Genomic DNA, 27,309 nt, shown 5'->3' on the forward strand with positions numbered 1-27,309 from the left:
AAACAAGGAGATGGGCAGAAACAATGAAAGAGGTGCATCCTCGCTTTTAAAGTACGCTAGGTGGGTGGCATGCAATCATTGCTGAAAACGAATTAAATGATAACACCAGCATGAAATCGTTGCATCTTCCGCTGCTGCCATGACAACCCAACTCAGTCCAAACTCTGGACACCTTTGCTACGACAATGCTCTGAACCAACTCGTCAATCTACCTCGATCCAACCATGGAACAAGTGATTTTAGTCAGCTTACCAGCTTCGCGTTAGAAGTTTGCAAGATCCAGGAAGCCCTCTTGGGCCATGACGATTCGACATGCGATCGTGCTTCGCCAGCGCTAAAATCAGCTGTAGATTTGTTACTCGAACGGTATCGCTGCATTTGGGTTGATAAGATCGACGAGATTAACGCAGCTCGTAAAACGACGGCTTCTCTCAACCGACAACGAAACGACACGATGCCTAATTTGCAGTATGTGCATCATTGTTATCTAAACATCAAGAGCAGCATTACGGATTTCGACAGAATAATGAAGTTGAACCTCACCTATTTCGCTAAGAATCGGATCATATTTTACACTGTGAGTTAAAAGAAGGGATGATTAATCATTTCACAATAGCTAATCGATTTACTTTGGTTTATGTAGAATGATGATGGCGCTGAACGAATCGCCGGCATTCTATCTCGTGCAGCTGTGCCACATACTCATATCAAGATGGGTGAATCACTCGCCAAGCGGCATCGACGCTTAAAGATCTTCAAAAGCATGCCTTCCGTATTGATTGTCAGCGGTGAAAATGTGGCCATTTACGAGCTCCAAGACATTCCGGTTGACGCTGTGTTCCAGTATTATCCATCACGCAGCAAGCATACAAGAAGGGTACCAGAGGGAATCGTTGATTACGAGGAACAAACGAAGGCGCTTTGCAGATTTGGACGTCAAGGATTATCGTTGATCTTTGTTCAAGATAGAGATGTCAGGTGCGAAGTGGTGGACCTCTCAATTGAAAACTATGCAAAGTATGGGACCTATTTCGAGGAATTGGATACAAAAGGACAAGGTGGATCACTAGTACGAACATTGGAAGAGTATTTGTCATGACGCATGAACCCTGCTTGAGCACTTTGGGAGAGAGACACACACACACACATGGATATTGTGGAGAGATGATCTACACCCCACCTCCTGGTTACCGCCTAACGCGTTATCGGCTCCATGATTTACGATAATGATGACGAGATGCTATACGTAGATGTTCAACCACATGTCATTAATATACCACCGTCGGATCCTAGATTCAGTAATTTGTGTGGAATAAACACCATCCATCATTATTGCCACTTCTTTTCACATGATGTCCTATCCACGAACATTCTATGGATGTAAGGCTTTTTCGAGCCATTGTAGACCACCAAATACCACTCGCGTAGATTTGATAGAGAACTATTAAAATGGTTGTTTGCCATATGTTAGCATACCTGGTGACGTTATCGGATGATTTAAGGTCGCACTGTTCTGCACCAGTGAAATGCCGGATAGGATTGCCACGCGGGTGAATACTGAGCCCAATTTATTACTGAGCAGTTAGTCCTCAATTTGGTAAAAGATAAGAGTACAATGCTTCCTATATCAAAAGATCCTCTCTCATGTTTGTAGAAGGGGGTTGAAAGATGGGTAATGGCTTGATTACATCTTTTGCGTAGTTTAACAACAAAGAAGCACATCTCCCATGACGCATTATTATTAGGAACCAACACTGAGGAGCAAGCCAAGAAGCGGGAAATGGTTGCACAATCATTGGATTGATCGGCTCGCGACAAATGATGCCATGATGTAACACAGGAAATGATGCGGGCCCCAGGCCTTGATGCATATTTCCACGTTGTAAAAGTGCTATTTGAGAGACAACAAATGACAGGCGATCCACCCACCACCACACCCCTCTTACCTTGAGCGGGGCATTATGACTATGAGCGCTTTTTGCTTTGCCACCTTTAAAGACTATCCCCCCTTTAACAATAAAGTTGGGTTGTTGACATCATTTGCTGTGGAGGCTTATGCAAGCACAAACCTACTTACTCGGTCGATAATTATACACCAATTACACACACAGCAACTATGGATACCTTTTCGTGAGCAGGTGACCATTGCCCTAAACGCATGTTCCTGCTGTTGTTATCTATGCGCCACTCGCCACCCACCAACCACCACAACCCACCTCCACCACTTTTACTGCATCCTGATTTGTTAATCACTGAGAAGCTTAATTTGTTGCTGTTGCTGTGCATTCTTCACATGCCCCGCTAGGAACATACGGCAGGCCTATGGCGGCAACATGTCATGCGCCCATCCTCTTGAACCAAACGGAAGCGTCTGGGCCTTGTTATGTCTTCTTTGTGCGAGCGCGCGATTTATGCACATATAAAAGAAGGTGCGATTCCTTGTTCTTGGAAACATTATACTTCATCTTCACAACATGCCAAAACAACTTCAACTTGTAAACACCTTTTATTATCGCCATCAACCTTACAACCTTTGTTATAGTAGCAATATGATCCTTCCTTCCACTTCTTCCTCTACTACTACTACCACCACTCCCATCATCACCTTACCTACCACCACACCACGACCACAAGCGTGTCTCTTCTCCTCTGATGCCTATACCAGCTATGGTCAAGAAGTCATCAACAACAAGGTCTGTTGTGTTGTCATTTCGTCACACACTTTGTTGCATGAATGGGATGCGTTGTAGTTGTGTATGATGCATGTGTTGAGGAATATGTCATAACTCATATGTTGTCCTTGATATATGGGTTTATCAGGCTGCAGCTGCTATTGATCATCACCATCATCATGCGCCGTCGCCACCACCATCGTATTCTCAAGTCGTAAATAATGCGCCGTTGCCCTCATCATCATCATCATCAAGAAGTCCACCACGGCCACTCCCAGCACGCAGTCCAAGGGTATCCACAGCAACAAGTAACCGAACATGCTACGAATGCAACCACACATTTACACGGCCAAGGGATCTGCGACGACACTTGGAGCAATCAGATAAACACAATGCCGTACGAAAAGTGCAGTGCGCTTTATGTCTAAAGTCATTTACACGGGAAGACGTCATGCGACGACATTGTGGCAAGAAGCGATGTCTGGAACGTTTTGGGTTGCTAATGTCAACGTTTGAATATAGCTAGCTAGTCTACGCTACGTATATAGAAGCATTTCTCCTTTCATTCATTCATTGTGAATACAGCATGATCCTTTTGTTATATAAGAATACAAGCATTTGACTGCATGCATGTATAGAACGATAATGACATAGTCACTCGTTTAGATACCAACACCAAGTGAAAGGTTTTATATTATTATTATCATTTGCTTTTTGAATTGGGGGGTTAAGCCATCAGACCATAGCCTCTTCCTTGCCACGTCCATGGAAAAAGGAAACGGGCGAGATCATCAACTGCTCATGGCGGCCCAAACGGGCAAACATCCACAAGCACACTTCACTCTTAGAAAGGGCTATCACAGGTCATCGTCTGACTCGGAAACTGTGTCTAGTTTATAAAACGTAGACTGGTTATGTACTGCATACAGATCCTGTAGAGTACGGTCCTAAAGAAAAATCGTGTTCCCCAAGTTGCCCCTCCTTTTATAGCTTTCGAAGGCTGTGACCGTTGGCTTGTGAAAATTTTTTCATTCGCTGCCAGGTTTACACGGGTCCATGGTATCGGATTGTCGGTGTTCAAGTCTTTTAACAACAGCAGCAGCAGCTGCTGAGCTGGTAATTGTTGCCATGGCAACTATGGGATGTCCCTTTTACGATGACATACGTTGCTTGGTAGTGATCATGATCCATAACAACAATCGCTCTTTGTTCTCTTTCTCATAAACCTACATATGCACCTTATTGAGGCTCATTGAAAAATCCATCACATTTACCACCTACGAAGCCTATGTCAAGCCATTTCCATTCCCCAACAACACACACACACAAGCCAAAAACTTAATTATTTGATGAAAGGCATCTTGTTATTGCAATATTTACACAGATTAGTAGAAAGAAAAAGAATGAATGGAATAGGATAAGTGATGTTGGATGTAGGCTGCTTCTCGATAAAATTACTATTGGTCGCCAAACACCATGCAGTTTGCGTGAAGCACGATAGTGGGATCATCTTCTGAAGACTCTCCAGAGTCATCTTTGCTAAGCTCGCCACCAATGTATTCAGCATCTTCACGGATTTCAACGAAGGTTTCTTGTTCCTGTTTCATAATGTAATGAATAAATTGGATCCACACATTCTTCCCTGCCTTCAAATACATACCGGCTTAGAGAGCTTCTTGATAACCCTTTCAATGATGGTCTTTTCTCTTGTAAAGTCATCCTCACTTTCAAACATTTCTTCTTGCTGTTCGAGATACCATTGTACCAATTCGGATCGTCGGATAGGAACAGGCTCCTCTGCCGATGCTTGTACTTCACGTAATTTGTGCACCAACATCAACTTGATTTGGACAAACTTCTCGTATTCAATGCGAATGCGTTGCGACTGAGGTGCTGAATCAGTTTGCATGCTATTCTCCTCTTGTTGTTGTTCATCCGAGATTCGAAGACCTTGCATTCCTTGCAATGCCTCTGTGCTGGTCATCACGTCGTCTGTGGCATACATCAAGTCACCAATATCAATTTCATCTTGCTCCACACGAATAATGGACTTTTGTAACAAGTTGTATGCTTCCACCACATAGGCTTCAGAGATCTAATTGGCACACACACGCATGATGAGTAAACAAGCTTTGAGCCTAGTAATCTTCTCAATAAACTTTACCTCCTCGCGACAATGAGCTCGTGCAATGGCTTCAGAAAGACGAATCATACTTTCCAGCTGTCTCACAGTAATGCGGTATGAGTTCTTTGTCAATCCTTGTGTATCGCCTTGTCGAAGATCACGATAACAATCGGCAAGTCGACTTGCAGCTTCAGGTGTAAGCTATGATCCCAAATCAATCAATCAATCAATCGTTCCTTTGCATTGATGATCCTTAACTTACCTTGGGTGTATATGTTCTAGCATAGCGGATGTATCGTTGAAGATCCTCAGTTGAGAAATCAGGCTCCATGTAATCATCCTTTAGTCGGTGGACGTTGACAATGTGTCGTGCAATGTTGTAATCGGTGACATCGTTGCAGTCGTCAAGAACAACAAAGAAGAGATCAAAACGTGACATGACAGGTGCCGACATGTTGATGTTTTGCTAAAAAGAGGTGTATAAGTCAATCACTGCTAAAGATCATTTCACCTCCACATATACAATCTTACCTTGAGTGTGAGTTTCTTGTTGTAACGACCGCTGACAGGATTAGCTGCTGCGAGAATACTAGTACGGGCGTTTAAGCTAGCCTGGATACCAGCTTTGGCAATAGAGATAGTCTGCTGTTCCATGGCTTCGTGAATAGCGACTTGATCCTTGATATCCATCTTGTCAAATTCATCAATGGCACAAATACCCTATGGGATACCAGGTTAATCATGCTTCCTAAGGACCCCAACACGAATAACTTACATTGTCAGCAAGCATCAAGGCACCAGCCTCAATAGAAAATTCGCCCGTTTCCTCATCCTTGATAACAGCGGCTGTCAAACCGGCAGCACTGGAAGCTTTACCAGAGGTGTATACTGAACGAGGCATAAATCCACAAACGTATCTAATAAACGTATATCAATACCGCCGCATCCCGCTTTCCATCCTTCTCGCTACTTACTTTAAGAATTGACTCTTGCTTGTACTAGGATCACCCACGATACAAACGTTGACATCACCACGCAAATTCATGCCTTCAGGCGTGACCTTGTGCACACCACCCATAAGCTGCAACAAAATACCCTTCTTGACGGTATCATGACCTAATGCATGATGAATAAGCACTACTGAAACACGAACCTATTCTTCCAAATAACGTACCGAATACATTGGGTGCAATGCTGTTGACAAGTTTGGGATAAATTTGCTGATTCAATTCGAGCATAGCCTTGAGGCGATCGATTTCTGCTTGTGTAAAATCGGCCAATACTTGTTCACGGGTCTCCTCAGCTTCATCAGTATGGAAAGCAGCAGATGACTATAAAGTAAACCATAAGCATGATGCACCAAGATCCTTCTCTCCTAATCATGCAAGTGACATACCTTGTTGGTGTTGGCAGGTTGTACCATACAAGCCAAGAATGACATTCTATAGGTCAAATCACGTACACCAAGCGACTTGAGACCCGTGACACCTTCATTTGCCATTCCTTCACGAGTACGAGTGCTTGTATCTCTTTGAGACTCAACGGATGTACCAGGAGTGCGGAAAGCGGCCACATCAGGAACCACAATAAGAGTACCAGTAAAGATACACTTGTCACCAGCCTTTGCACGTTCCACCATTTCACCACGAACAATGACATCCATGCTACATAAATCACTTTAGCCCTTGTCCCTCCTTATGATTTATCCATAAACCAAACTTACCTTCTTGGCATACTACCGGTAGGAATTTCACTTGCATTCTCTTGAATTCGCACCTTTTGCCAGTCAACGAATCGGGATTGTTCAACGTTGAGGGTCCAATGTTGACGGTTGAAGCATTGAAGACCTTGGCACATAACGGGCTATAGGTATATAGGTAAATCCCTTGTACATTCCATACGCTTCCTCTATACCCTATCCAGCCTACCTCAGTATATCTAAATTGTTGTTCGATATCATTCATGACCTTGCCACACTCGTTGCAAGTAAAAGAGCCATAAAGCAATTCGGGACGCACTTCAGTTGTACGGGTGACGGTGCCACTGATGCTGATAAGCTGACCAATCTTCTCAGTCTTGAGTTGGCGCACACGACAAAGTTCAGGGACACCATAAAATGCCACTGAGAATTCACGTAAAACGGCGCCGGCGACGTTTTGTTCAGTCGAGTTGGTGTTGACGTATGCGTATTCTGGGAAGCGTCGCTTTACTACATTTTGCACAGCTCGACGAATATAAGGCATGAAACTAGATCAACAAAGGTTGGTATATGATGATGATGATGATGGATGATCCCTTTTCCTCTCCCTTCTTCTTCTTACCGGTAATATTGTTGCAAAAGAGCAGCAGCCATACTCGAATCCGTATTTTCAATATGGGCAAAATCAACAAAGACGGTGGTCATATCGAGCGTCTGCAAGTTCTCCAATTGATACATGTAAGGAAAGGCGTTGTAGTTGCTTTGGGTATGGTCCACAAACGAAGAGTTGACATCCTGATAACTGCACACACACACACGCATATACTTGTTAGCTATCGTAGATCAAGATCGTCTTGTATAGAATCGTTACATACGTCTCCAAGAACTTTTCGAATGCATCCATGACACTGACGGCCAACTCATCAACGACCTTTGGAATGTTTTCAGTGACAAGGCCACCAGTGCCACGAGGTGCCTGTGAACGAGGAGGTGCCTGTTGTTGATCGCCACGAGCATCCACCTCCATGTTGGCTGGTGTCGAAGGTGGAATTGTATCCAAAGGAAGAGCCTGCGATGAGCCCAAGAGATCGCTAGGGAATTCGTGTGCTGTCTCTGACATTCGGAGAAGGTAAAGAAAACGCGGACAAGTGGACGTGCTCAGTAACACGTTTTTACACGTCGTCGTCGCGAAAAAATGTTTGGCTGACAGTCACTGGATCTTCTCAGGTACCATCCATCCATTCATTCATTACACCTCCCTGCCTCCCATCATTGACCACACCTTCATTCAAATCACACACTTGCACATCTCTTTTTTCTTTTGTATCCATAAAATTTATTCATAACATCATATAAAAGTCATTGTTGATCAATTTGGAACATAGTGGAAGCGTACAAGGGAATGCAGATACTAAGCGAAGCATCTATATCAACCCAATTGTTGCAGTGTATTTTAAGTGCTTATGAATTTGAACGCCTTTTGCCGATTTCTTATGATCTCTTGATCTCACCAAAGTTGCCAAGAACCCTGGACACCATATCAATGCGAGTACTTTTAGGGTGCATTGCGCCAAGTCTTCGCATATCAACCACCGCATACGGCTCTTTTGATGTTGACACTGAGGACAACCCCTTGTTGAATGCATCAATTGCCTTGCTCTGATAACCAAGTTGAGCATGCATGTTGCCCGCCAAAAGATAACTATCCACGGAGACGGCCTTTAATTTTTACACCTTATTAGGCTTCCCATCATCCTTGTACGAGGTTTGCAATCAAGTGATCGCACCTTGACCCGATGTGGCATCGTGAATCACAGGTGCATGTGCACCAAGAATCCAAGGTGCTTATAAAATCCTCCCATGATTGTGTTGGCATGGTGCGGGGACCTTGTATTCGCACCATCCTTTTTTGAAGCCCGGATGACGCCCAAGCATATACCACAAACGATCCATCAGGAGAGTAGCAAAGACAACAATGAACCCAAGTAATAAAGAACTACAAAGAATGATTACAAAGAGCAGCGCATAAGCTATTTCTGGCCCATACCAATGATTAAACAGCTCTTCATTATCACTTACCAAATAGCAGGCTCTTGATGATATGTGCGATAGACGAAAGAGATGTGTGGTGATATTGATGACAAATCCTTACTTATATGTATATCCTTCGGCGTGGGAGTTGTTGATGTTCAATCAAGCAGAAAGGAGGCCGTGATGGGTTGAAGCTGATAAAGTGGTCAAGCATCTTAGAACGCAACATCATCAACAACAGCTGATAAATCAACCCACGCATTATAGGGATGCCGTTCCAAATCACCCCTCCATGAGAGCTGTGGTGGCAGGGAACATTTACGCGACTGAAATGAGCACCCGTAAACATCCTTGAACAACGTGTTATGTTGCACCATTTGAACACAGCAAGTGAAAATCGATGAATGTCATTGTCTGATAACGGATGTTGCCACCTTGTTTATCTCAAATCCTGGTTTAGCATGATCATTCATTCACACTAGGTGGCTCTTTGTGAAGGCGCCTCATCAATCTATCAAGTCATCACCATTCCCAACAAGCATTTCATCACTCTTGCTGATAGCAGAAACACCCACGCCCACCATGCAAATAAAAGATGTTGTCGCCCAGCCCATCATTTTACTTCCTCACCTCTGTTTTTTCTTCTTTCATATCACTCTTTGATTGCTGGCACCTGCCTATAATAAGGCCCACCTATGGTAGCCCGTATGGCATCTTTCAAGTTGACCATGGCACGGTTAATAAGCCAATAAAAATGGTCACTGCTCCCGAAAGGATCTTGTTTACATCTTGGCTTTCTCCACCTCGCCACCCAAACTTTGCTTTTGCTTTTTTTTACATGGCGGCAACCAAGTATGTATGTTGGTGGTTTCAATGGCAAGCTACTAACTATCGTTTAGGCATTATAAGCTAAAGTTCTTGTAGAACTTGATATGTGGCAGAAGATGCGAGCCCCAGTTTTTCAGAGTTCCTTGTAACGAACAGCATATAAATCAATCCCGCAATGGTCTGCAAGATGTCCAATCAAGGTCACGTGAAGATCAAGAAGACTGGAGCATTAGTACCATTAAGATCGGCTAATGGCTATGATGCTGAAAACAATGGGTTTTCGCCAAAGAGAAGGCGTGAGTTCTTCAAAGTTCACCAGCTGGTGGCACATACGTGGCGTCAAGGCTTTAACGCTTCAAGCACTTGCTTTATCAATCACAAAAGCAGAGTTTGTAACTGCTCTGGAGAATTCTACCCGAGCTCTTGGCGTCAAAATTGTCATCCACATACTTTGACACACCTTCATGGTTGGATGTTGTTTACTTATGCTCCTTCACAAAAGGCAATCATCATCATCATCATGCATTTGTGCAGCACTTACTCCTCAATCCATCTTTTAGATGCTCTTATTATCAATACAGTTGCCCATTCTTATTACCTAAACCAATAACACCGTCATTATCTAATTCCATTCTTGCGATCTGGTCTAAATTGGGGTTTTATATCATGTAATCGTATCAATGGGGAAGTTTATATCGCAACGTTATGTACAAAATGGTGAATGCAGGATAATGGGGCTATGTATGGAATTCTATACCACTCGCAAAATGCTGTCATTGGTTGGATGGGTCTCCTTCACGATCAGCGTCCTTCATGTCATCATAGCTGTCACCACCATCCATACTGACTTTGTCATGACCCTCGTCGTGCTGGCGGTATTTCTGGATAATGGCATCTGCTTGTTGATGGATGGTGTCATCAAGGTCTGTGGCTTTTATCAAGAGTTCAAACAGCTGATCATGCATCACACTCGACTCGTCGATTGAATATTCGTTGAAGAGCTCACGTGTAACCTTCATCCCCTGAGGCAAATCGTTGTTTGTGCGTGGACCCCATATATCATCACTCGTCGTATTGAGAAGGCTCTTGACTACTTCAGATCCACCGTCTTCATGTAAAGAATCCTCATCCATGTGTGAAGGTTGTTGATCATCCATCAAGCTGTTCATCGCTGTGGAATCCTCTCGTTTTATCGATTCGTCGTTGGTTGGTGTCACATCTTGCTGTGATGCCGGTATTGAAGGTGCATCATCATGTACAGAAACGTGTTGGGTATCGTTGTCCTCTTCCATATCGCTCACAGTAATCTCTTCCACAGCTGCATCGGCTTGATTGGTAACAAAGGATGATGATGATGGTTGTTTCTTTTCAGGCACTGGTAGTCTGGCCATGGATATGGGTGTTCCAAGTGGATGCACAGGCTGTTCGCTTTGCTCTCCATCAGTGGACGATCCTGGTGATGGCGATCGCTCCTTGTTGGTATCGATGTCTGTTACTTCACTTGTTAGCAATCGACTCGATCTAGATCTCTCCTATCCATCGATCGTTACTTGCCTTGTGCTTTCTCTTGCAATGGTGTCGTTGTAACTTGTTGCTCGTTCGATTGTTGTTGCTGCTCTGTCAAAGTATCGTTGCCAATCTCCTGCTGCTGCGTTTCGGTGGTATTAGACATAATGTAAGTGAAGAAGAAAATCCTGCAAACTCGGTGTTTGATACTGATCACAAGACTTTTTATGTAACACTGTTGCTAGATCATGCTTGGATGGCTGTTTTATTATAGACGACAAGATTCTATTATAGTATTAAAGCTTATTCTTGCCTGCCCATACACTCTTGAGCTCTCCAACCATTTGATCGATAGCACTGATAGCTGAAGGACTCAAAAGACCAATGTTATAGACGCCATGGATCATACCAAGATAGCGAGTAGTAACAACAGGAACACCAGCTGCCATAAGTTTACGTGCGTAAGCTTCACCTTCATCTCGGAGGACATCAGCTTCAGCTGTAATGACCAGTGTGCGAGGCAATCCCCTGAGATCATCCAATGTGGCGTTTAGAGGACAAGCAAGGATGTTCTTGCGACGCTCTTCTTCATCGGGCAGATAATGATCCCAAAACCATTTCATCACCTTGCGCGTCAAGAAATAGCCTTCATGGAATTCGTTGTAGGAACCGGTATCAAAATTAGCATCCGTAACTGGGTAAATGAGAATAGCCAACTTGATGGCATCCTTCAATCCACGTTGTTTAGCCAACACTATCCATCCACAATGTTAATTAATACACACTCATCAGCTTGTGGTTGCTTTTAAAAACACATACAGCACATCACCGTGGATAGATTTCCGCCAGCGGAATCACCAGCAACGGCAAGTGTGGAAGGGTCGGCGTTAATGGATGCACCATTCTTTAAAACCCATTCAAGGGCATCATAGCATTCTTCAATAGCCACTGGGAATCGTACTTCGGGACTCAAGCTGTAGTTGACAAAAACTACCACGGCATGAGCGCGTGTAGTTAACTAGGTCAAGTCAGTAAATTGGTATGCATCTTTTCACTTGTCGGAGATATTGGGGGATGCGTTATTTGCATATGGGAAATGAATTGGTCATCTTGTTACCTCACATCGAATAGGACTATGCGTGTTGTTGCTGCCAATGACCCATCCACCGCCATGCCTATATATACATGAAGATTAATAAAGCGACATCCCTACTTGTCTACACGCGTAATGTGTGTGTGTGATATGCTTACAAAAAGAGAATAACAGGAAGGGTCTCGTTTTCTGAACCGACGGGTCGAGTGATGGTAAGGCTAACGGTGCCACCAGCACGAGTAGGGATAGTCTTTTCTTCTTCCAGGACAGCAGGTAAATTGAGCTTGCTAAGATCAAAACGCTCTCCTTGACGAATAACCTCGGGAGGAAGTTGAGTAGCGTCAATTTCAGGACGTTCCTTTAAAAACTTTTCGAGAAAGGGTTCAAGTTGTACTGGCATGGTGAGGGGTGATGATGAAAAGAGAGAAAAAGGCAATAGCGAAACCACTACCCCAATTCCCAGGCCCTTAAAAATTAGGCTCTAGCGGGCGGCGCTGTGTTTATTTTCGGAGGGACATGATCGACATCATTGGACGATGCTCAAACGAGACGCATGTCCCAACAAGATACTCATTGGATGACAGCTTGAACCTGTTGTTTTATATCCACATTGCTTTAAAGGTAATTGTGGCATTACCTAGTAATGAAAACGATGGGATCATTAGAAGAAGTGATCAATGTGAAAGCGGCGTTCGATGCATAGACTTGTATTTTAAGCTGGTGTTTTCGGTTACGAGGTTTATGCGATCGGAGAAGATCAGCCAGGAGTTGTGTGTGTTGTACAATACACCCTTTTGATATTTAAGCACCATCCTTCCTATCATGATTAACTATAGACAACCTCATGTTTTATATAGAGCGATCGGGTAGCTTTATTATAAGTATGGACATCATCTAGACTCATCCCGTGTATGGTTATACCCTAGGTTACTATCCAATATTAGTTCCTGGTTCTTCTTCAACATACACCATACACACCTCAGTGATGGAGCTTCAAACCTGCCAAATTCCATCATCGAGACAGCTAGCGCCGGGTATGTACTTATGTCACCTACAAAGGAGTCTCAATTTTCCCATCAGTCTAGGCATCCTTTTATATATATAAGTGATAGTTATACCTACACCAAAGGAGCCATCAAGGAATACAGTGTAAAGCAATAAAGTGAGCTACATAGATGAATGCATGAGTATCATCATTTAAGGAATCACATAATAAAAACTACCCTTGAGACTTACCAAAGGCCACAATGATGATATGGATACAAGCAGACGGAAGGGCGTATGATGGCGTTGGTGCAAAGTCTTGTTTATATGTGAGTGGGCGTGGAAATTGTTGTCATTGATGGATCGAACTGATAAAGTGGTCAAGCATCTGGCGTACTCAGTCGAAGTGATGGAAAACCAGCAGCTGATAAATCCGCCTGCCACTTGTAAGGTGATTTTTTGTAGGTGACATTAGCTAGCCGCCTTTGACTGTGCCGTCCGTTCGAAAAGATGATAAGGTCGCCAATTCGCCGTCAGTGATTATACCACCAGCGAGCTATATGTTACATTAGGATCAACAGTAATAGAAAAACATTGCGCCCAAGAATCCTCTCATTGATATACCTTCTTGTATCCAATGGCATGCCATTTTCTTCATCATTGAATTCATTCTCAAGCTGCGATTGTTCACCCTCCTTGCTGCCATCCGTAGTACGTGTATCCTCCGAGCATGCTTCCATGCTTATGAAATCGACTAAAGTATCGCCAACAGATGGCCCAGCAGCAACGATAGTCCTTAGTGATTGTTCTTGAGCCACAAATTTGGCCACGGCCTGTGGTATTCTTCCATGTGAGTTTCAGGTATTATCCATGCAGAGAAACTGTCGTATAGTACTTACGAGCACTTTGAAAAGTATGATGTAGTGCTGTTGAGCCGAAACAAAACGCCAAACGACCCGACGTCTAGAAACCAAACTTGCCCTCTATACAAGCTAACACGTCAATGGAACAAGTTCAGCTGCAACATTGGACTCTGAATGTACCTGTTGACGCCAAGTGTAGAGCGGGAATAGCAACGAACAAGAGGAAGCAACGATATCGCCATGGCTACCAATCTCATTCCTCAGCACTTGGACGCGCACACGCACACACACCCTGACAATGCATGTTCAGAACTATGTTAACACCTCACAACCAACAAGAGCATTCCTTTATAGTACATTACCTTGATCGGAATGTCGTGATTGGGATAAAAGCAGAGGAGGTAGAAAGAGAAAAAGAGAAGCGTTGTCTCAAGTCGTGGAGCTACCGTCCCCAAGTTTAAATCCCCCTACTGCTATTACACTGTGGCCACTCAATGACCCCACATACACACCATCCGCCCATCATGATCATCACCCTCACGATAGACAACAGGTACACGTAAATAAAAGAAACGATCCTCACGTATAGCAAAAGGGTGTGTTCCATTTTACTCTTTACGTGATAATGATGATCCAACAACAGCCATTGCCTTTACTACCAGGTTACCTCGAATCAAGAAAGTTAAATGATGGGAATGATGGGCTGGAGCAAGACAATCGTTCGTATGCATTGGATTGGACAACAAAGGTGAATGAGAGGAATGAGCTATTAGCTGGCATTTTGAACCATCCTAAATAGCGCAAGAATCATGCATCGCCTGTGCTGAATGACCCAAGTTACACAAACACGCCCTCTGCATCTTTTGCTATATTATAGTCATACTACTTTACATTAAACAAAGACCACTTCTCATATAGCATCACGCTTACAAATAGTAAAAACATAAAGACGCCTGTATCTCCAAAATTTACAATGAAACGTGGGGTTTTGAATAGAGCAATGTGCTCGGCTTGGCCAACTGCACCTTGGGTGCCAGTTTCACGATCAAGCTTGCCAATCCCAGATTTCGCAATGTCGCTACCAGCCAAACTGGATCTGGGGGTCGACCTCTTCAACGACGACGACCAAAAAAATATTTTTTGGGCTAGTTGCGACATTGAACGCGAAACTTTCACACAAGGTGCAGTTGGCCAAGCCGAGCCCATTCTCCTAATAAAAACCCCACGTTTTGCGTGCTGGGTGGAGATGCAGGCACTGCTATGTTTGTAAGCGTGATGCTATATGAAGAGTGGTCTTTATTTAATGCTCAAAGTGTAGACTCTGACAGAGCAAAAGATGCGGAAATTCGTGTTGTGTAACACAGCTACGTTTGCATGAATGAAAGGGTCAATGTATATTACTTTATGGATCATCTGACAGGCATGTATTGCTGGCTAACGGCCACTTTTATCCATTCATCACTGTTGCGAGATCCACTGCATGGGAACGATGCCCCTGCTCTAGACATTCATTTCCATGATTAAAGTAGGTTGATCCGAGCTGAGGATTTGGCTGAGCTACGGTCAAAGAGAAGTGCATCATTCTGGACATAGAGTACGCTCGATGTAGCTCAACCGATGTAATCTTGTGTGAGCGTAACTCAGCCGTCAGCTCGGATCAACCTACTTAATCATGGAAATGAATGTCTAGAGCAAATCGTCCACCATCAATCCACAAGAACCTCAGCAGCATAGGCCATCCTTGAAGTACGGTCTTAATCCTTGATTAATCCACCCTTTGCCGATCCACATCTTTGCTGATCCACATCTTTGCTGATCCACATATCCACACTAGAAACATGATAAATTAGCCATCATTCATATTTAAATAGAAACCATAGTAATCATACTTACGATCCACAGCCATCTTGAACACCACGCTTCTTGAAGAGCTGACAGAGTTCCAAGCGAACGACAGCACCCACCGGTTGAATACCCAAAGTTTCCTTTACGGCAACAAGTAGCACGTACATACGTAGACTACCCCGATCAACTGGCCAGTGAGCACCATCAATCCACAAGAGCCTCAGCAGCATAGGCCATCCTTGAAGTACGGTCTTGATCCTTGATTAATCCACACATTCTAACACACTTTAGTGATTCATATGCTTGTAAAAGTATAGCATCATCAGCCTCTTGCCCACGGCCTTGTTCCAAGTGCTACAAGGACATACTTGTAATATGAGCAATGGCAGTCGAATAAAGTGGAACTCATTTATACCTGCTTCCAACGATATCACCACGCTGTTTGCTGATCCATATGCACCACGTAAAAGGGCCTGGGGGTTTGACGGCAACGAAAAGAAGCCAAGTGAGCTCGATCAACCCAAACAGATCGATTGGAACCCCCCACCCACCTTAGCTCAACCAGCATTAAGCCATTGCCCAATAAAAGGTTGTCTAAATAGAACAACGTTACGTGTCAGTTTGGTCTTCTTCCTTAACAGTGAACTGGGCTTACCTTTGTTGTACGAGAAAGACTCGAAACACGCGCCGAATGAAATGCGTTGTTGCAAGTAAAGAGCTACCACGTCTGGTAATGGGGAGTGTTGCATTAGTAGCTAGCGAACTACTAAACACTGCTGTAGAAGCGTTTAACAAGTACCTTTGGAAGGATGGCGTTCACCATTGGCAGCTGCTGTGTTCGTGTGGAAGGTGCAATGTAACGAGCACGCGTGTTGCTGGCCAACAAATAACAGTGGCGGCCACCTTCTCCACGCCTCACCTTTGGTGCATACGGGTCGACAATTGCTTGACGGACATACTTATGTCACCTACAAAAACCACTTTCAAGTGACAGGTGGATTTATCAGCTGCTGTTTTTCCATCACTTCAACTCGGCACTTCAAGATGCTCGGCCATTTTATCATTTCTATCCATCAATGACAACAATTCTCACGCCCACTATCATATAAATAAGGCTGTTGTCGCCAACACTATCATACGCCCTTTATTTCTACTTGTATTCATATCATTATCAATGGCCTTTTGGTAAGTCTCAAGGATAGTCTTTATTATGTAATTCCCAAAATGATGGTACTCATGATGCGTTCATCTATTATGTAGCTCACATCATTGCTTTACACTGTGTTCCTTGATGGCTCCTTTGGGATAGGTATAACTTCACTTCTATATTAAAAGGATGACAAGACTAATGAGAAAATTGAGACCCCTCTGTAGGTGACAAGAAAAGTACATGCTCGGTATGGCTACCACCGCAGAGCCATTATTATTTTCAAGAAAGGTTTAGCTGCGGTGGCAACATCCAATCCAGATCATCAGCGGTGCTTCAAGCAAAGTTGTCTTCGGTAGAGCAAAGCAACAAAGCCATAGACTTTATCAAGCGGCTCCCACCCCAACCCGTCGCCTACATTTTAAGGATGATGACGAAGGATGAGCCTTTCGACTGTGCCAACACTCCGCATACATGGATGTTGCCCGCCAAAAGATAGCCATCCACCGAGCCAGGCTCTTCCATTGCTGGATAATGGCTGCGTCGTTTTGCGCCTGTCAAACTCTCCTGTCTGGACAAAGGAACGCACTCGGATCTCCAGAAACGTTACAAGCTTGGCAAGTAAATGGTCGTAAAACGAATGACAACGACAAAGAAGCGCTTTACGAGTGATATAGAATTCCATACATCATGCCCATTACCCTGTAAACATTCCCATTGCTAAAATTATATGAATTGTGTTATACCCAATTTAGACCAAATGCATGAATGGAAATAGATAATGGTGTTATTGGTTTAGATAGTAAGAATGGGTAACTGTTTATGTTGGATTGATAATAAAAGCATCTAAAAGATGGATTGAGCTGCTTCGCTACCGACTAAAAGGAAAGAGAAGATGGATGAGTGAATCATGTGAAGACCGAAAAGGGGACTCAAAACAATACTTACGTGTAGCACCAAAACCCCAAGTAGCTGCATTGGCAACGTTTGAACCAACCTTGCCAAGCATACCTGAAAACTTGCTTCCTCCTTCTTCTTGATGACCAGCTGGTGGTGGTGCAGCAGCTGGTGCAGCGGATGGTGCTGGTTGAACAGGTGGTGCGGCATATGGAGTGGGTTGTGGAGGTGGTGCAGCATAGGATTGAGCTTGTGGAGGAGGAGGAGTAGCATAGGATGCTGCTTGAGGAGCGGGATAAGCGGGAGGCGGCTGAGAATAACCACCACCAGGTGCCGAATATGGACTACCACCATTGAAACCCTTCTCCTGAGGTGCTGGTGGGTATCCTCCATAACTCTGGTTTGTGTTTTGACGTGGTGGAGTAGCAGGTGGTGGAGGTGGTGGAGTAGCAGCAGCAGGTCTTTAAGAGATGTTAATATCTCACAATGGCTTGTTGCGAAAACAATGAATACAAATGCTTACGTTTCTTTCTTCTGAACATAGTTGCTTGGGAAGAGACCTGTTCTACCATTCAAGGTACCGCGCCACCAATCATTGTTGACTATGAAAAGATTCGTTAATATTCCTTATTCGTTTTTTGACCCCTCATCAGCTGATTGTAACATACCATATTCTGTTACTTGGATAATTTCACCTTGTCTAAAGCTCAAATCTTGTGGGTTGGGTCCATTGAAATCATAAAGTGCTTCAGCAGTGGCAAGAGTGTTAGGTGCAGCGTTGTTATAAGAGGGTGGAGAAGGCACTGCACGACTTGCTGGTGAAGCAGCAGCAGCAGCAGGAGCGGCAGTAATTGTGTTGGGAAGGTTCCTTTTGATTTCATCGTAAGCTGCTGGTGTCAAGTATTGTTGTTGCTTGAGAAAATCAAGATCCTTTTTGATGGATGCAAGGACGTGGTTGGCGAAAGCGGTTTCTTTGTTGCTCATGTTTGAATGTGCCTGAAAGAGAAGAAGGAACAAGAAGGAAGAATTAAGGAGATGCACGACCATTATAAATGTCAAAACCGATTTGCCGGGGCTCCGCTGATTACCGGGTAAATTGCAATGCTGTTTCTCCTGTAACATTAGGCCCGAAAACGCCAAGACATTTTCTGCCCTGCTTTCTTCATCATCAACAGCGAGGTTGTCATGGACGATAAAGGATGGCAACATCCTTGACAACCTTTTGTAGAATTGACCATTCATTGACAACATCACTCAATGTATAGCAACACCATCACATGTATGCTTTCAATACACGCTAATATAGCTGCTACTATTTGCAATTGCATTTTATTGCAGAGAAAATTATACTAAATAAGCTATTTTACATTGGAATGGCGTTGATTCGACTGGATGGGTGGTGATTGAGCACGTGAGACAGCATTGACCTATTGGCATGAGCTGGGTGTGGGTATTGTGAGGAAACTGAAAATTTGGCAGGCTCAGCCAACACCCTTTTCAACCTCTTCAACACACTCACTCACATACAAAACTCTACCCAATGTCGCGAGGTCGTGGTGGTTTCCGTGGAGGAGGCGGTGGTGCTCAAAGTGGTGCCATGCAGCTCGTCTCATTCGACATGCTCAAAGATCTGGGCTCCATGTTCAACGTCAACACTGCTTTATTTCCTGTAAGCCTAGGCTCTATACTCTGACAGCTCATGTACGCTGCAATGAGATACTCACTTTTAGTGTCGATGTAGGAAATGGACGTCCCAATGCCTCGCAAACCAAACTCGACAGAAAGCGCTCGATGGGAACTACGCGATGAGTCGATCAGTATGATTCACGACACAGCCTTTTACCAAGTGCCACCACCCCCACCGCCAGACATTGAACGGTACTCTGACAGATATAAGCCAAAGCCCATAAAACGGACGCTGCGTGATTTGGATGCTGGTGAGTAAGGGTTGATCATTTGGGTTACGTGACAGGATACTTACACGCATGATCACACTTAGATCTCGATGCATTCCCTGAAGAACTACAAAGCATCATTGATCCCAGGTTAAGCAAAAGAAGTAAGTTGTTGGGAATAGAGAGCATGCATCAATGTATATAGATGCTTACATCGATTTTGTTTAGAACGACAAGCTCGAGATGCTGCAGCAGATGGTTTACGGGATATCGATGCGCTACTTGCAATGGGAGAAGAGGATGGCAAAGGAGGTGACGAAGACGATGAAGAAAAGAAGGAAGGTGATGACAATGCCGAGGAACAATTCGAAGACGATTACGAGGAGGAGGAAGAATTGGTGGATGACAACGATTATGCACAAAACTACTTTGACAACGGCGAAGGAGACGATATCGATGATGATGATGGTAAGCAACTACCCAAATACTGAAACATGTAAACAATGAGATGATTGACACTCTCTTTTTATTCTTAGATGGTGGCGATTATTATTAATACACATCCCCTTTTCACAAACAGCATTCTTTTTTCTCTCTTCTCTCTATCTCTCTCTCTCGTTTTATCTTGGGCACATGTTAATCACGCTTATCTCCCTTCCTGCAATTATCATTCATCCGTATAATAAGAACAACCTTCATGCATGCATTTTACAAACTCTTTTTTTCAAATTGGAAATGAAAAAACACCATTTGATATATAAACGGTATTGTTGGGGTCTTCTGATCAAGCATGATATTGTAGATCACCCGGAACTTGTCATTCTCCGAAAGAGCAAAGATGGCGTGAAATATCCTCTTTTTGCAATTTGTTGAGTGGGATGATGTCAGGCGATGTGATCACGCACGGCCACTGCAGTATTCGTCTGATTCGGAATAAGCATCAATGTGTGTGTGTGTGTGTATACGTACATGACCTATACCTGCTGCTGCGGTGGTGGCGGGTGTTGTATTATGTTGTTGTGCCCATTCAAGGGATGTTCTACAGTATGATTACCATAAATGGTGGTTGTTGACAGCAGTGCCTATTGAATGAATGGGGATTTATAACCTTGCCTTCATCCATTCTTCTCATTTCTTTGTCCTTTCTTCTTCCATTCTCACTCTATTACTTCTACTACTACTCACAAAACGATTACTGTCCTTCCAAGATGATGTGCTGTAACCGATGTGGCGATATCCTATCCTCTGGCAAATGTCGTAAATGTGGTGGACGTGCAGTTGGTAAGCCCCAAGATTATCCTTCATACCTTGCATTTATGTTTACCATTATTATTATGTAGCATCCATTATTGCAAGCGGTATGGGGTCTGTGAGAGCCGTTAGTACAACCACCAGCGAAGAGAACAACCAAATCAGCATTGCCGATAAATGGCAGAGCCAGTGAGTTGCCAGTGACACAAAGGATTTGCCAAATCATTCATATGCTTACGTTGTGTATCTGAAAATTAGATATGAAAATGGTATTCTTGGAAGTCCTCATACAGTCTTTGATGCCAAAGAGAAGCAACAGCAACAACCTTCCTACCTTAAGAGCTCTACTAGCAATGGTACCTTACGCACACGTCGAAACAGCAGCCCCCAAGGTCTCATGGGCAAACGCAACTCGCTTTCCTTGTCACTTCAAAACAGCTGTGCCCAATGTAATCAACGTCTACGATATGATACGCCATCGTACCTGGAAAATGGAACTCGTTATTGCAAAAGCTGCCACACCGACCTGTTCAGCAAGGGAACTTGGTAAGCAAAAACGCCAACACCACATTATTAGAGCTGACCCCTTGTGGTACAAAATCCATTTTAGCTCCAAATGCAAGAAAGCAGTATTCCCACAACGAGATACATTTATTGAGCACAAGACATCGGTGTGGCACCGTGATTGCTTCCGATGCCATGGATGCTGTGTAGCTTTGCACGATGTGCCCATGGTGGATCTACGTGGTCGTCCTTGCTGTGAACCATGCTTGATGGCCCAATCAGGTGAAGCACGTCAATCATCAACGCGTCAAGTCTATGATATTGCAAAGTTGCATCATCCAAAGAATGACAATAGCAGCAGCAGCATTGCCGGTACACCAATCCTTATCAAGGGCAGCAGCGACACAATGTCATCTGCAGGATCCATCTTTGGTACTCCAAAGACACCTCCCAATACACGACCTCGTATTGATTCACAACTTTTCCATCATTATCAAAAAACGTTGCAACGTGATAATACGGCTGCCAGTCCACCACCACCTCCTTTGTCCCCAGCTGGGTCAATTCGTTCTTCAATCTCTGGAAGTCCACTTTCTATTTCACCTTCATCTTCACCTTTGAGTTTCCACTCATCGTCATCATCATCCACATCACGTGTGAACAATGCATCACCTGTACAAGTGAATGGTGCTGGTACCCAATCTCCCCCTATTTCAGCTCTTGCTAATGCAACAACAACAACACGCCGTCCTACCACCACCACCATGCCACCAGCATCCCCTGTGCCAACATCTTCTGAGTCTACTGCTAGTACTTCGACCACCACCAAAAATGGCCGCCGTATGTGTGCCGAATGTAGCAAACCATTGCAAGGTACCAAGGTGAAAATGCCTTCTCCTTCTGGCGACATTTGGTATCACTATGATTGTCTCAAGTGTGCAGGTTGCCGTGGTCACTTTACCGAATCAAAGATTGTCCGCCTTGGCAACACAATTTATCACCCAGAGGTGAGTCACTCTTAACTACAAGCCATCATGGATGCTGATTGACTTTCGACATAAAAATAGTGTCTACCCCCTAGTGAACCTGCTGAAGAACAGCAACATTATAAATGCCACACGTGCCAAAAAGCAATCAAGGACAAGTGCGTACGCAATGGTAGCAAGTATTATCACATTGAGGTAACATACACACGTGACAACGTTATTCTTGGACCATTTGAATATTAACAAACATGCTACCTTTTAGTGTTTCCAATGTCGTAAATGTCAAAAGGTGCTTGACCATAGTCGTCCCTTTTACGAAGTGCAAAATGAGCCACATTGTGAGAGCTGTGTCAATCACACCAACCCACGTCCAAGCAACCAAGGTCCTCCAACACCACGACCCACACCATCCCATCGCATGCGAGGTAGCACAAGCACTCCTCTTTTGCCTAGTCATCGCACCTTTGACAACAATCCTTCAAGCCTGTTAATGCATCGTACACGTGCACTACCAAGATTGGGAGGATCAAAGTACTGTCCCCGATGCCATGCAAGCATTGCTATTATGGATGAAATCCCTGGACCCAATGCTACTCGTTGGCATCGCAAGTGCTTACGATGCGTTGGATGCAAGAAACAAATGGATTCTGGAGCCAAAGTCAGCGAAAATGAAAATGGCGAATCATTCGTGCAATGCCGTGGATGCAGAGTAAGTGCTTAAAAACATCATCATCATACACACGTCAATGCTCACACGACGACATGGACGAATAGGATAAAACGGGTACAACACCCAAGTTTGTGCGATAATTCAAGCACCCAACCCCCATCGTCGTCCCACCTTAGATGATGTTGATGTAGATTGTTCTTGTTATTCACCACGATATGTATATATTAGTTAGCCCTGCATTGTATCTTGAGCCATTATTATCCCTTTCCACGCACGCTGTGCAGATTGTTGATTGAACAAAATGAATATAAGCAAAGTTTATTATAAGAAACAAGCGTACTATCTCCTAGGCTGCTGTGTTCCCGATCCTTATCCCATAACATCACCTTTGCCATCACAAACCACTGATACATCATTGTTATCCGAGCGTCTATTCAATCATAAAGTAGTAGTATGTATATGCATGTTGAAAGATGAATAAAGAAAAAGTCTATCATTGTGATGTATGCTTGCTAAAATCGAGCTTGGTTTGGACGTAGCGTGAATCCCGATCATACTTGCTCAAGGCATCCATGAATTGTTGCATCGTGACACCTTTGCGAGAGTCGACATGATGAAAATGGACACCCAATGTCCTGACTTCGTTGTTACGCCATTCATCATCGAAAAAGATCATCTCGCTGCAATCGATCCCCGTCTTTCGCCTTAATGCTTCAAAATGCTTGATTTTGCTGCTGGGATAGATCTCAAAGCGTTCAATGGCTGCATGCATCGTCATGTTCAACTCTGGAATCCGCAGTAATTTAAGCGCAGCATAAGCCCTATCATTACCATAGCAACAAGATCAATCAATCACCTAGATACAGCAATATGGTTTAAATCCTTCCTTACCAATCAGGTGTATGCGTGCGTGAAGCAATAGCAATCTTGGTATTGGGCATCGAGTTGTGGATAAGTGCAAAGATGGCTGTGGTGGTCTTGAAGAGATGCATCTCGTATCCATCCCTAGTAACAAGCAGCAGTTAGCCTCGTAGATCAATCTGTCACCTTCTTCCTCACCTGTCGTAAACAACGTTCTTGGCCTTGTCATACGAAAAGGGTGGTCCTGGTCATTTTACCAAGTGAGACGCTGTAACTCAAGACATGGCCTTGTATGAAATGTAGTAGATTACCTGAAGTGGAGTCAATCCTTGGAGAGAAGGTTAGCATTCATAAGCGATCAGCCGCATTTCAATGGTAAGCGCTTACCATTCTTCCCATAGTGTATAGTCCAGATCAAAGACGATCAGCTTGGGATGGCGTTCAGGGAGTTGCTGAGTCCTTGTCATTAGTGTAAAACAACAGGAGGAAAAAGAGATACAGGCACCGAAATCATGCACGAAACAAATGCTGTCAATAAAAACACCGCATACGATGCTGTCGTCAGGCACATCGCTTATCAAACCATGCTTTCGCTGTCAAAGTATACAATAGAGGAGATAAGAGGATGAAAGGATACCATTTAAAGATATGATAACCATGTCAAATGCGCTATCAGAGCATCTCTTTCCAGTCATCCATCATCACTTTTTGCACCCATAAGCACATTCCAATTACAAAAGAGATTTGACATTGTCTTATAGCGGCATACTTACACGTTGGTGAATGAGATGTTATATTTTGGGATTCAAAAAGTGGATTAGGTCTCCCAGATTTTTATGTTTTCAAAACGAAAGCTAAAGTATGCATAATTATGGTGACAAGTGGGGAATATAGAAGGGTCATACGTATCCATATTATAATGTTAATGATAAGTGGGGGATATAAAAGGTTGTAAAAAGAAGAAACGAATGATTTTTAAAGGATTGCAGCAGTAGTAGTGGGATGATTATTGATGGATGCAAAAAACTTCTTTTCAACGGTGGTGGACACCGGGCTTTGATCCGGCAAAGGACGTTTCTTGCCAACTTGTTCAAGGTTCTCACGAAATTCGGCAATGACGCATTCACAGAATGCAACTACGATAGGCTTGAGCTAATAGAGGACAGCGTAAATTTTCTTGTTTGATGAATGTGGATAGAGCGTACTTACTGCTGTAAGGCCACGATCGGTCTTGCGAGCAATCTCAGATGGTTCAAAAGGATGAAACATAAGATCAAAACGGAACTTGCAAGCACTGTTCATGCAAAAAAAGTGTTACACATGATGTTGTTTTTCCTCTTTGCCAACTCCTACTACTACTACTTACGCAGAAAAGAATCGAAGATTCTCAATAGCTCTGAAAGTGCGACCCGTCTCTTGGTGTACCTTGTTGATGAATCCAAATGGGCGACGAGAGCGCTTGACAACGTTGTTGTAAGCATTGCATAGAATGCGACCATCACTATGGATTAGGATGGGTTAACGTCATGTTGCATGGTAATGGATAATCAAATACATACGCCAAGTACTCCAAGAATGCCTCTTCACTATCGTTGGGATCGGGGATGGGTTCATGGTCATGTACATCACCCTGCAGACTTTGTCGATTGTCCGCCAATAACGCACGATAACGACCTATGTGCCGATTATTAGAATCATGCCACTTTTGCCAAATCGTAGTAAAACTTACCCATGTTATCATTGACAAAACATGTTGGATCGAGCCAATCAGGTAATCCAGGACGAGTGGATTGGCTTGTTGTCGTGGTAGTAGTAGTTGATCTTGATTTGTGCATCAACGACTTGATCTCAGGGCTGAAAGTAACGGGAGGAGCACCAATATGATGAGGAGGATTGAAAGCATACTCTTCAACAACACCCAAGTATCTCAAGATGGCTTCACGTTCCTTGGCTAAGCCGTCAAAAGTAATGGCATGATCGCGATGGGTGGTTTCAAATTCTCGAATCACACTCAAAAGATGAATGGCAGCATGCCGAAGCTTGACGAGGGCCGAGTCAGCGAGATCATTTCTGTGCAACGTATAATTTCGAATGGATTCAATCGTACGTGACACCGAGTGAGCAAGAGAAGCAATGTGGTACTCGGAGCCTTCATTGTCGGAAGAAGGTTCCGAATCCGAGAGTTCCGAGGAAGCATATGCAGTGTTGGAAACCATAGACCAAGCTGAAAGCGTCGATTGGATATCATGGAAACATTGACCCAAAAGTACATCCAAATCGGTTTCTACATCCAAATCAAGCCAACTAGGACGAGGTGGTGTGGATGGTTCAGGCAACAAGTCATCATCGTCTTCTTCTTCAGGGACACTGCTAGTAGTGGTGGTCGTGTTGTTGCTGTTCTTGAAACCAAGGATGCCCACTCTATATGCATAGAGTTGTTAGCGTCGATTCTTTTCTGCATATAACATGACTTGATTTGCCCCCCAAAAAAGTAACTTACTTGTTTACTTTGAGATCTCTTTTGGCATAAAAGTGCTGCAAGCGTTCAATCGAACCAAGCGTAAGAACGGATGATCGTCGTTGTGCTTTTTAAAATACAGATGAGATTTGATTGTTTCATGCGCAGCATCCTCCAAAGTAGGTAACACACAACACTTACCAGAGCGTGCAAATCCCTTTGCTTGGATACCGTTGACTGGTTTAAGGTAACGTCGTCCTTCAGGGCTAATGGCTCGAACCACGCTATTATCATTTCCTCCAATTCTTGATCGACGACCCGTTGAAAAGGTATCCGTAGTGGAACAAGAAGATGATGAACTAGGGCAACAACTACTGGTGGCATCGTGTTGTTGCAACAGGTCTTTCGAGTCGCTTTCTGCAAACGAGGCGTCCTGGTTCGACTGATGAGCAGAAATGGACAAGGTAGATTGTTGCAACATGACGCCCCCGACAATGACGACTCGCGTACAAAAAAGAAAGAGAAAGAAAAAGGAAGCAAAGGGGTATCAAAGTTTCAAGCAAGGTGGCGATTATATATTCATTCCGTTTCCATCACCACCCCCCTTCTCTTTCAACCCCCAACATACATCCACCCCCGAGAGAATTGCTTGTTATTGACAAGTAACTCAGAGCATACATACTTGAATGCATTCATTGTATTATTCAAAGATGTCTTAGTAATAAAGGAGATCGTATTCTATCGGCGCTTTCTTTCTCTCTTTCATCATGCATATTTCTCCTGAAGTCTTTTATGGATTGTTATAACCTTGCAGGTGGATATTGCTGCTGCGGTGTAGTATCATATCATGTACTGCGTACATATGTGCGAATGTAATATATGCAAGAGATGATACGAAGGATATAACATTTGCTGCACATCATGACAAGCGTATCCACAACAAACAAGCAAATTTAGGCCGAGCCCACGGAAACATTCTTTGATGATCAACAAC

General features: G+C 43.7%; 11 protein-coding genes across 11 annotated transcripts; 3 read left to right on the forward strand and 8 right to left on the reverse strand.

Moving 5' to 3' along the window:
- Nucleotides 1–139: 139 nt before the first annotated feature.
- O0I10_008769 (uncharacterized protein) lies at nucleotides 140–1,099 on the forward strand (the record flags this gene model as incomplete). The annotated part of the gene is made up of 2 exons (XM_058488770.1): nucleotides 140–577; nucleotides 644–1,099. 2 exons carry the CDS (start codon nucleotides 140–142, stop codon nucleotides 1,097–1,099), a joined length of 894 nt encoding a protein of 297 aa, XP_058340396.1.
- Nucleotides 1,100–4,129: 3,030 nt separating this feature from the next.
- On the reverse strand, nucleotides 4,130–7,616 carry O0I10_008770 (uncharacterized protein; the record flags this gene model as incomplete). Its single annotated transcript, XM_058488771.1, has 13 exons — nucleotides 4,130–4,270; nucleotides 4,333–4,767; nucleotides 4,837–4,998; nucleotides 5,060–5,263; nucleotides 5,329–5,517; nucleotides 5,573–5,714; nucleotides 5,772–5,913; nucleotides 5,972–6,128; nucleotides 6,194–6,461; nucleotides 6,521–6,660; nucleotides 6,726–7,044; nucleotides 7,119–7,298; nucleotides 7,372–7,616. The coding sequence occupies 13 exons, from the start codon at nucleotides 7,614–7,616 to the stop codon at nucleotides 4,130–4,132; spliced, it is 2,724 nt and encodes a 907-aa protein (XP_058340397.1).
- A 2,512-nt stretch (nucleotides 7,617–10,128) lies between these two features.
- Nucleotides 10,129–11,027, reverse strand: O0I10_008771 (uncharacterized protein; the record flags this gene model as incomplete). The annotated part of the gene is made up of 2 exons (XM_058488772.1): nucleotides 10,129–10,844; nucleotides 10,910–11,027. 2 exons carry the CDS (start codon nucleotides 11,025–11,027, stop codon nucleotides 10,129–10,131), a joined length of 834 nt encoding a protein of 277 aa, XP_058340398.1.
- Nucleotides 11,028–11,157: 130 nt separating this feature from the next.
- On the reverse strand, nucleotides 11,158–12,354 carry O0I10_008772 (uncharacterized protein; the record flags this gene model as incomplete). The annotated part of the gene is made up of 4 exons (XM_058488773.1): nucleotides 11,158–11,615; nucleotides 11,681–11,879; nucleotides 11,979–12,036; nucleotides 12,113–12,354. The coding sequence occupies 4 exons, from the start codon at nucleotides 12,352–12,354 to the stop codon at nucleotides 11,158–11,160; spliced, it is 957 nt and encodes a 318-aa protein (XP_058340399.1).
- Nucleotides 12,355–13,478: 1,124 nt separating this feature from the next.
- O0I10_008773 (uncharacterized protein) lies at nucleotides 13,479–14,959 on the reverse strand (the record flags this gene model as incomplete). Its single annotated transcript, XM_058488774.1, has 4 exons — nucleotides 13,479–13,494; nucleotides 13,563–13,771; nucleotides 13,838–13,864; nucleotides 14,732–14,959. 4 exons carry the CDS (start codon nucleotides 14,957–14,959, stop codon nucleotides 13,479–13,481), a joined length of 480 nt encoding a protein of 159 aa, XP_058340400.1.
- Nucleotides 14,960–15,555: 596 nt separating this feature from the next.
- Nucleotides 15,556–15,876, reverse strand: O0I10_008774 (uncharacterized protein; the record flags this gene model as incomplete). Its single annotated transcript, XM_058488775.1, has 2 exons — nucleotides 15,556–15,631; nucleotides 15,695–15,876. The coding sequence occupies 2 exons, from the start codon at nucleotides 15,874–15,876 to the stop codon at nucleotides 15,556–15,558; spliced, it is 258 nt and encodes an 85-aa protein (XP_058340401.1).
- Nucleotides 15,877–17,639: 1,763 nt separating this feature from the next.
- O0I10_008775 (uncharacterized protein) lies at nucleotides 17,640–18,674 on the reverse strand (the record flags this gene model as incomplete). The annotated part of the gene is made up of 4 exons (XM_058488776.1): nucleotides 17,640–17,671; nucleotides 17,742–18,151; nucleotides 18,214–18,292; nucleotides 18,359–18,674. The coding sequence occupies 4 exons, from the start codon at nucleotides 18,672–18,674 to the stop codon at nucleotides 17,640–17,642; spliced, it is 837 nt and encodes a 278-aa protein (XP_058340402.1).
- A 556-nt stretch (nucleotides 18,675–19,230) lies between these two features.
- O0I10_008776 (uncharacterized protein) lies at nucleotides 19,231–20,141 on the forward strand (the record flags this gene model as incomplete). Its single annotated transcript, XM_058488777.1, has 5 exons — nucleotides 19,231–19,359; nucleotides 19,432–19,627; nucleotides 19,690–19,749; nucleotides 19,814–20,053; nucleotides 20,122–20,141. 5 exons carry the CDS (start codon nucleotides 19,231–19,233, stop codon nucleotides 20,139–20,141), a joined length of 645 nt encoding a protein of 214 aa, XP_058340403.1.
- A 652-nt stretch (nucleotides 20,142–20,793) lies between these two features.
- O0I10_008777 (uncharacterized protein) lies at nucleotides 20,794–23,136 on the forward strand (the record flags this gene model as incomplete). Its single annotated transcript, XM_058488778.1, has 7 exons — nucleotides 20,794–20,866; nucleotides 20,926–21,025; nucleotides 21,095–21,382; nucleotides 21,447–22,347; nucleotides 22,408–22,521; nucleotides 22,589–23,035; nucleotides 23,101–23,136. 7 exons carry the CDS (start codon nucleotides 20,794–20,796, stop codon nucleotides 23,134–23,136), a joined length of 1,959 nt encoding a protein of 652 aa, XP_058340404.1.
- A 353-nt stretch (nucleotides 23,137–23,489) lies between these two features.
- On the reverse strand, nucleotides 23,490–24,324 carry O0I10_008778 (magnesium-dependent phosphatase-1; the record flags this gene model as incomplete). Its single annotated transcript, XM_058488779.1, has 5 exons — nucleotides 23,490–23,817; nucleotides 23,888–24,001; nucleotides 24,056–24,101; nucleotides 24,169–24,185; nucleotides 24,245–24,324. The coding sequence occupies 5 exons, from the start codon at nucleotides 24,322–24,324 to the stop codon at nucleotides 23,490–23,492; spliced, it is 585 nt and encodes a 194-aa protein (XP_058340405.1).
- A 508-nt stretch (nucleotides 24,325–24,832) lies between these two features.
- Nucleotides 24,833–26,796, reverse strand: O0I10_008779 (uncharacterized protein; the record flags this gene model as incomplete). Its single annotated transcript, XM_058488780.1, has 7 exons — nucleotides 24,833–25,009; nucleotides 25,067–25,151; nucleotides 25,224–25,358; nucleotides 25,417–25,531; nucleotides 25,587–26,278; nucleotides 26,358–26,442; nucleotides 26,517–26,796. The coding sequence occupies 7 exons, from the start codon at nucleotides 26,794–26,796 to the stop codon at nucleotides 24,833–24,835; spliced, it is 1,569 nt and encodes a 522-aa protein (XP_058340406.1).
- Between the last annotated feature and the right edge of the window lie 513 nt (nucleotides 26,797–27,309).

This window comes from Lichtheimia ornata, assembly GCF_029851405.1.
Source record: "Lichtheimia ornata isolate CBS 291.66 chromosome Unknown scaffold00048, whole genome shotgun sequence".
Classification (NCBI taxonomy): Eukaryota; Fungi; Mucoromycota; class Mucoromycetes; order Mucorales; family Lichtheimiaceae; genus Lichtheimia; species Lichtheimia ornata.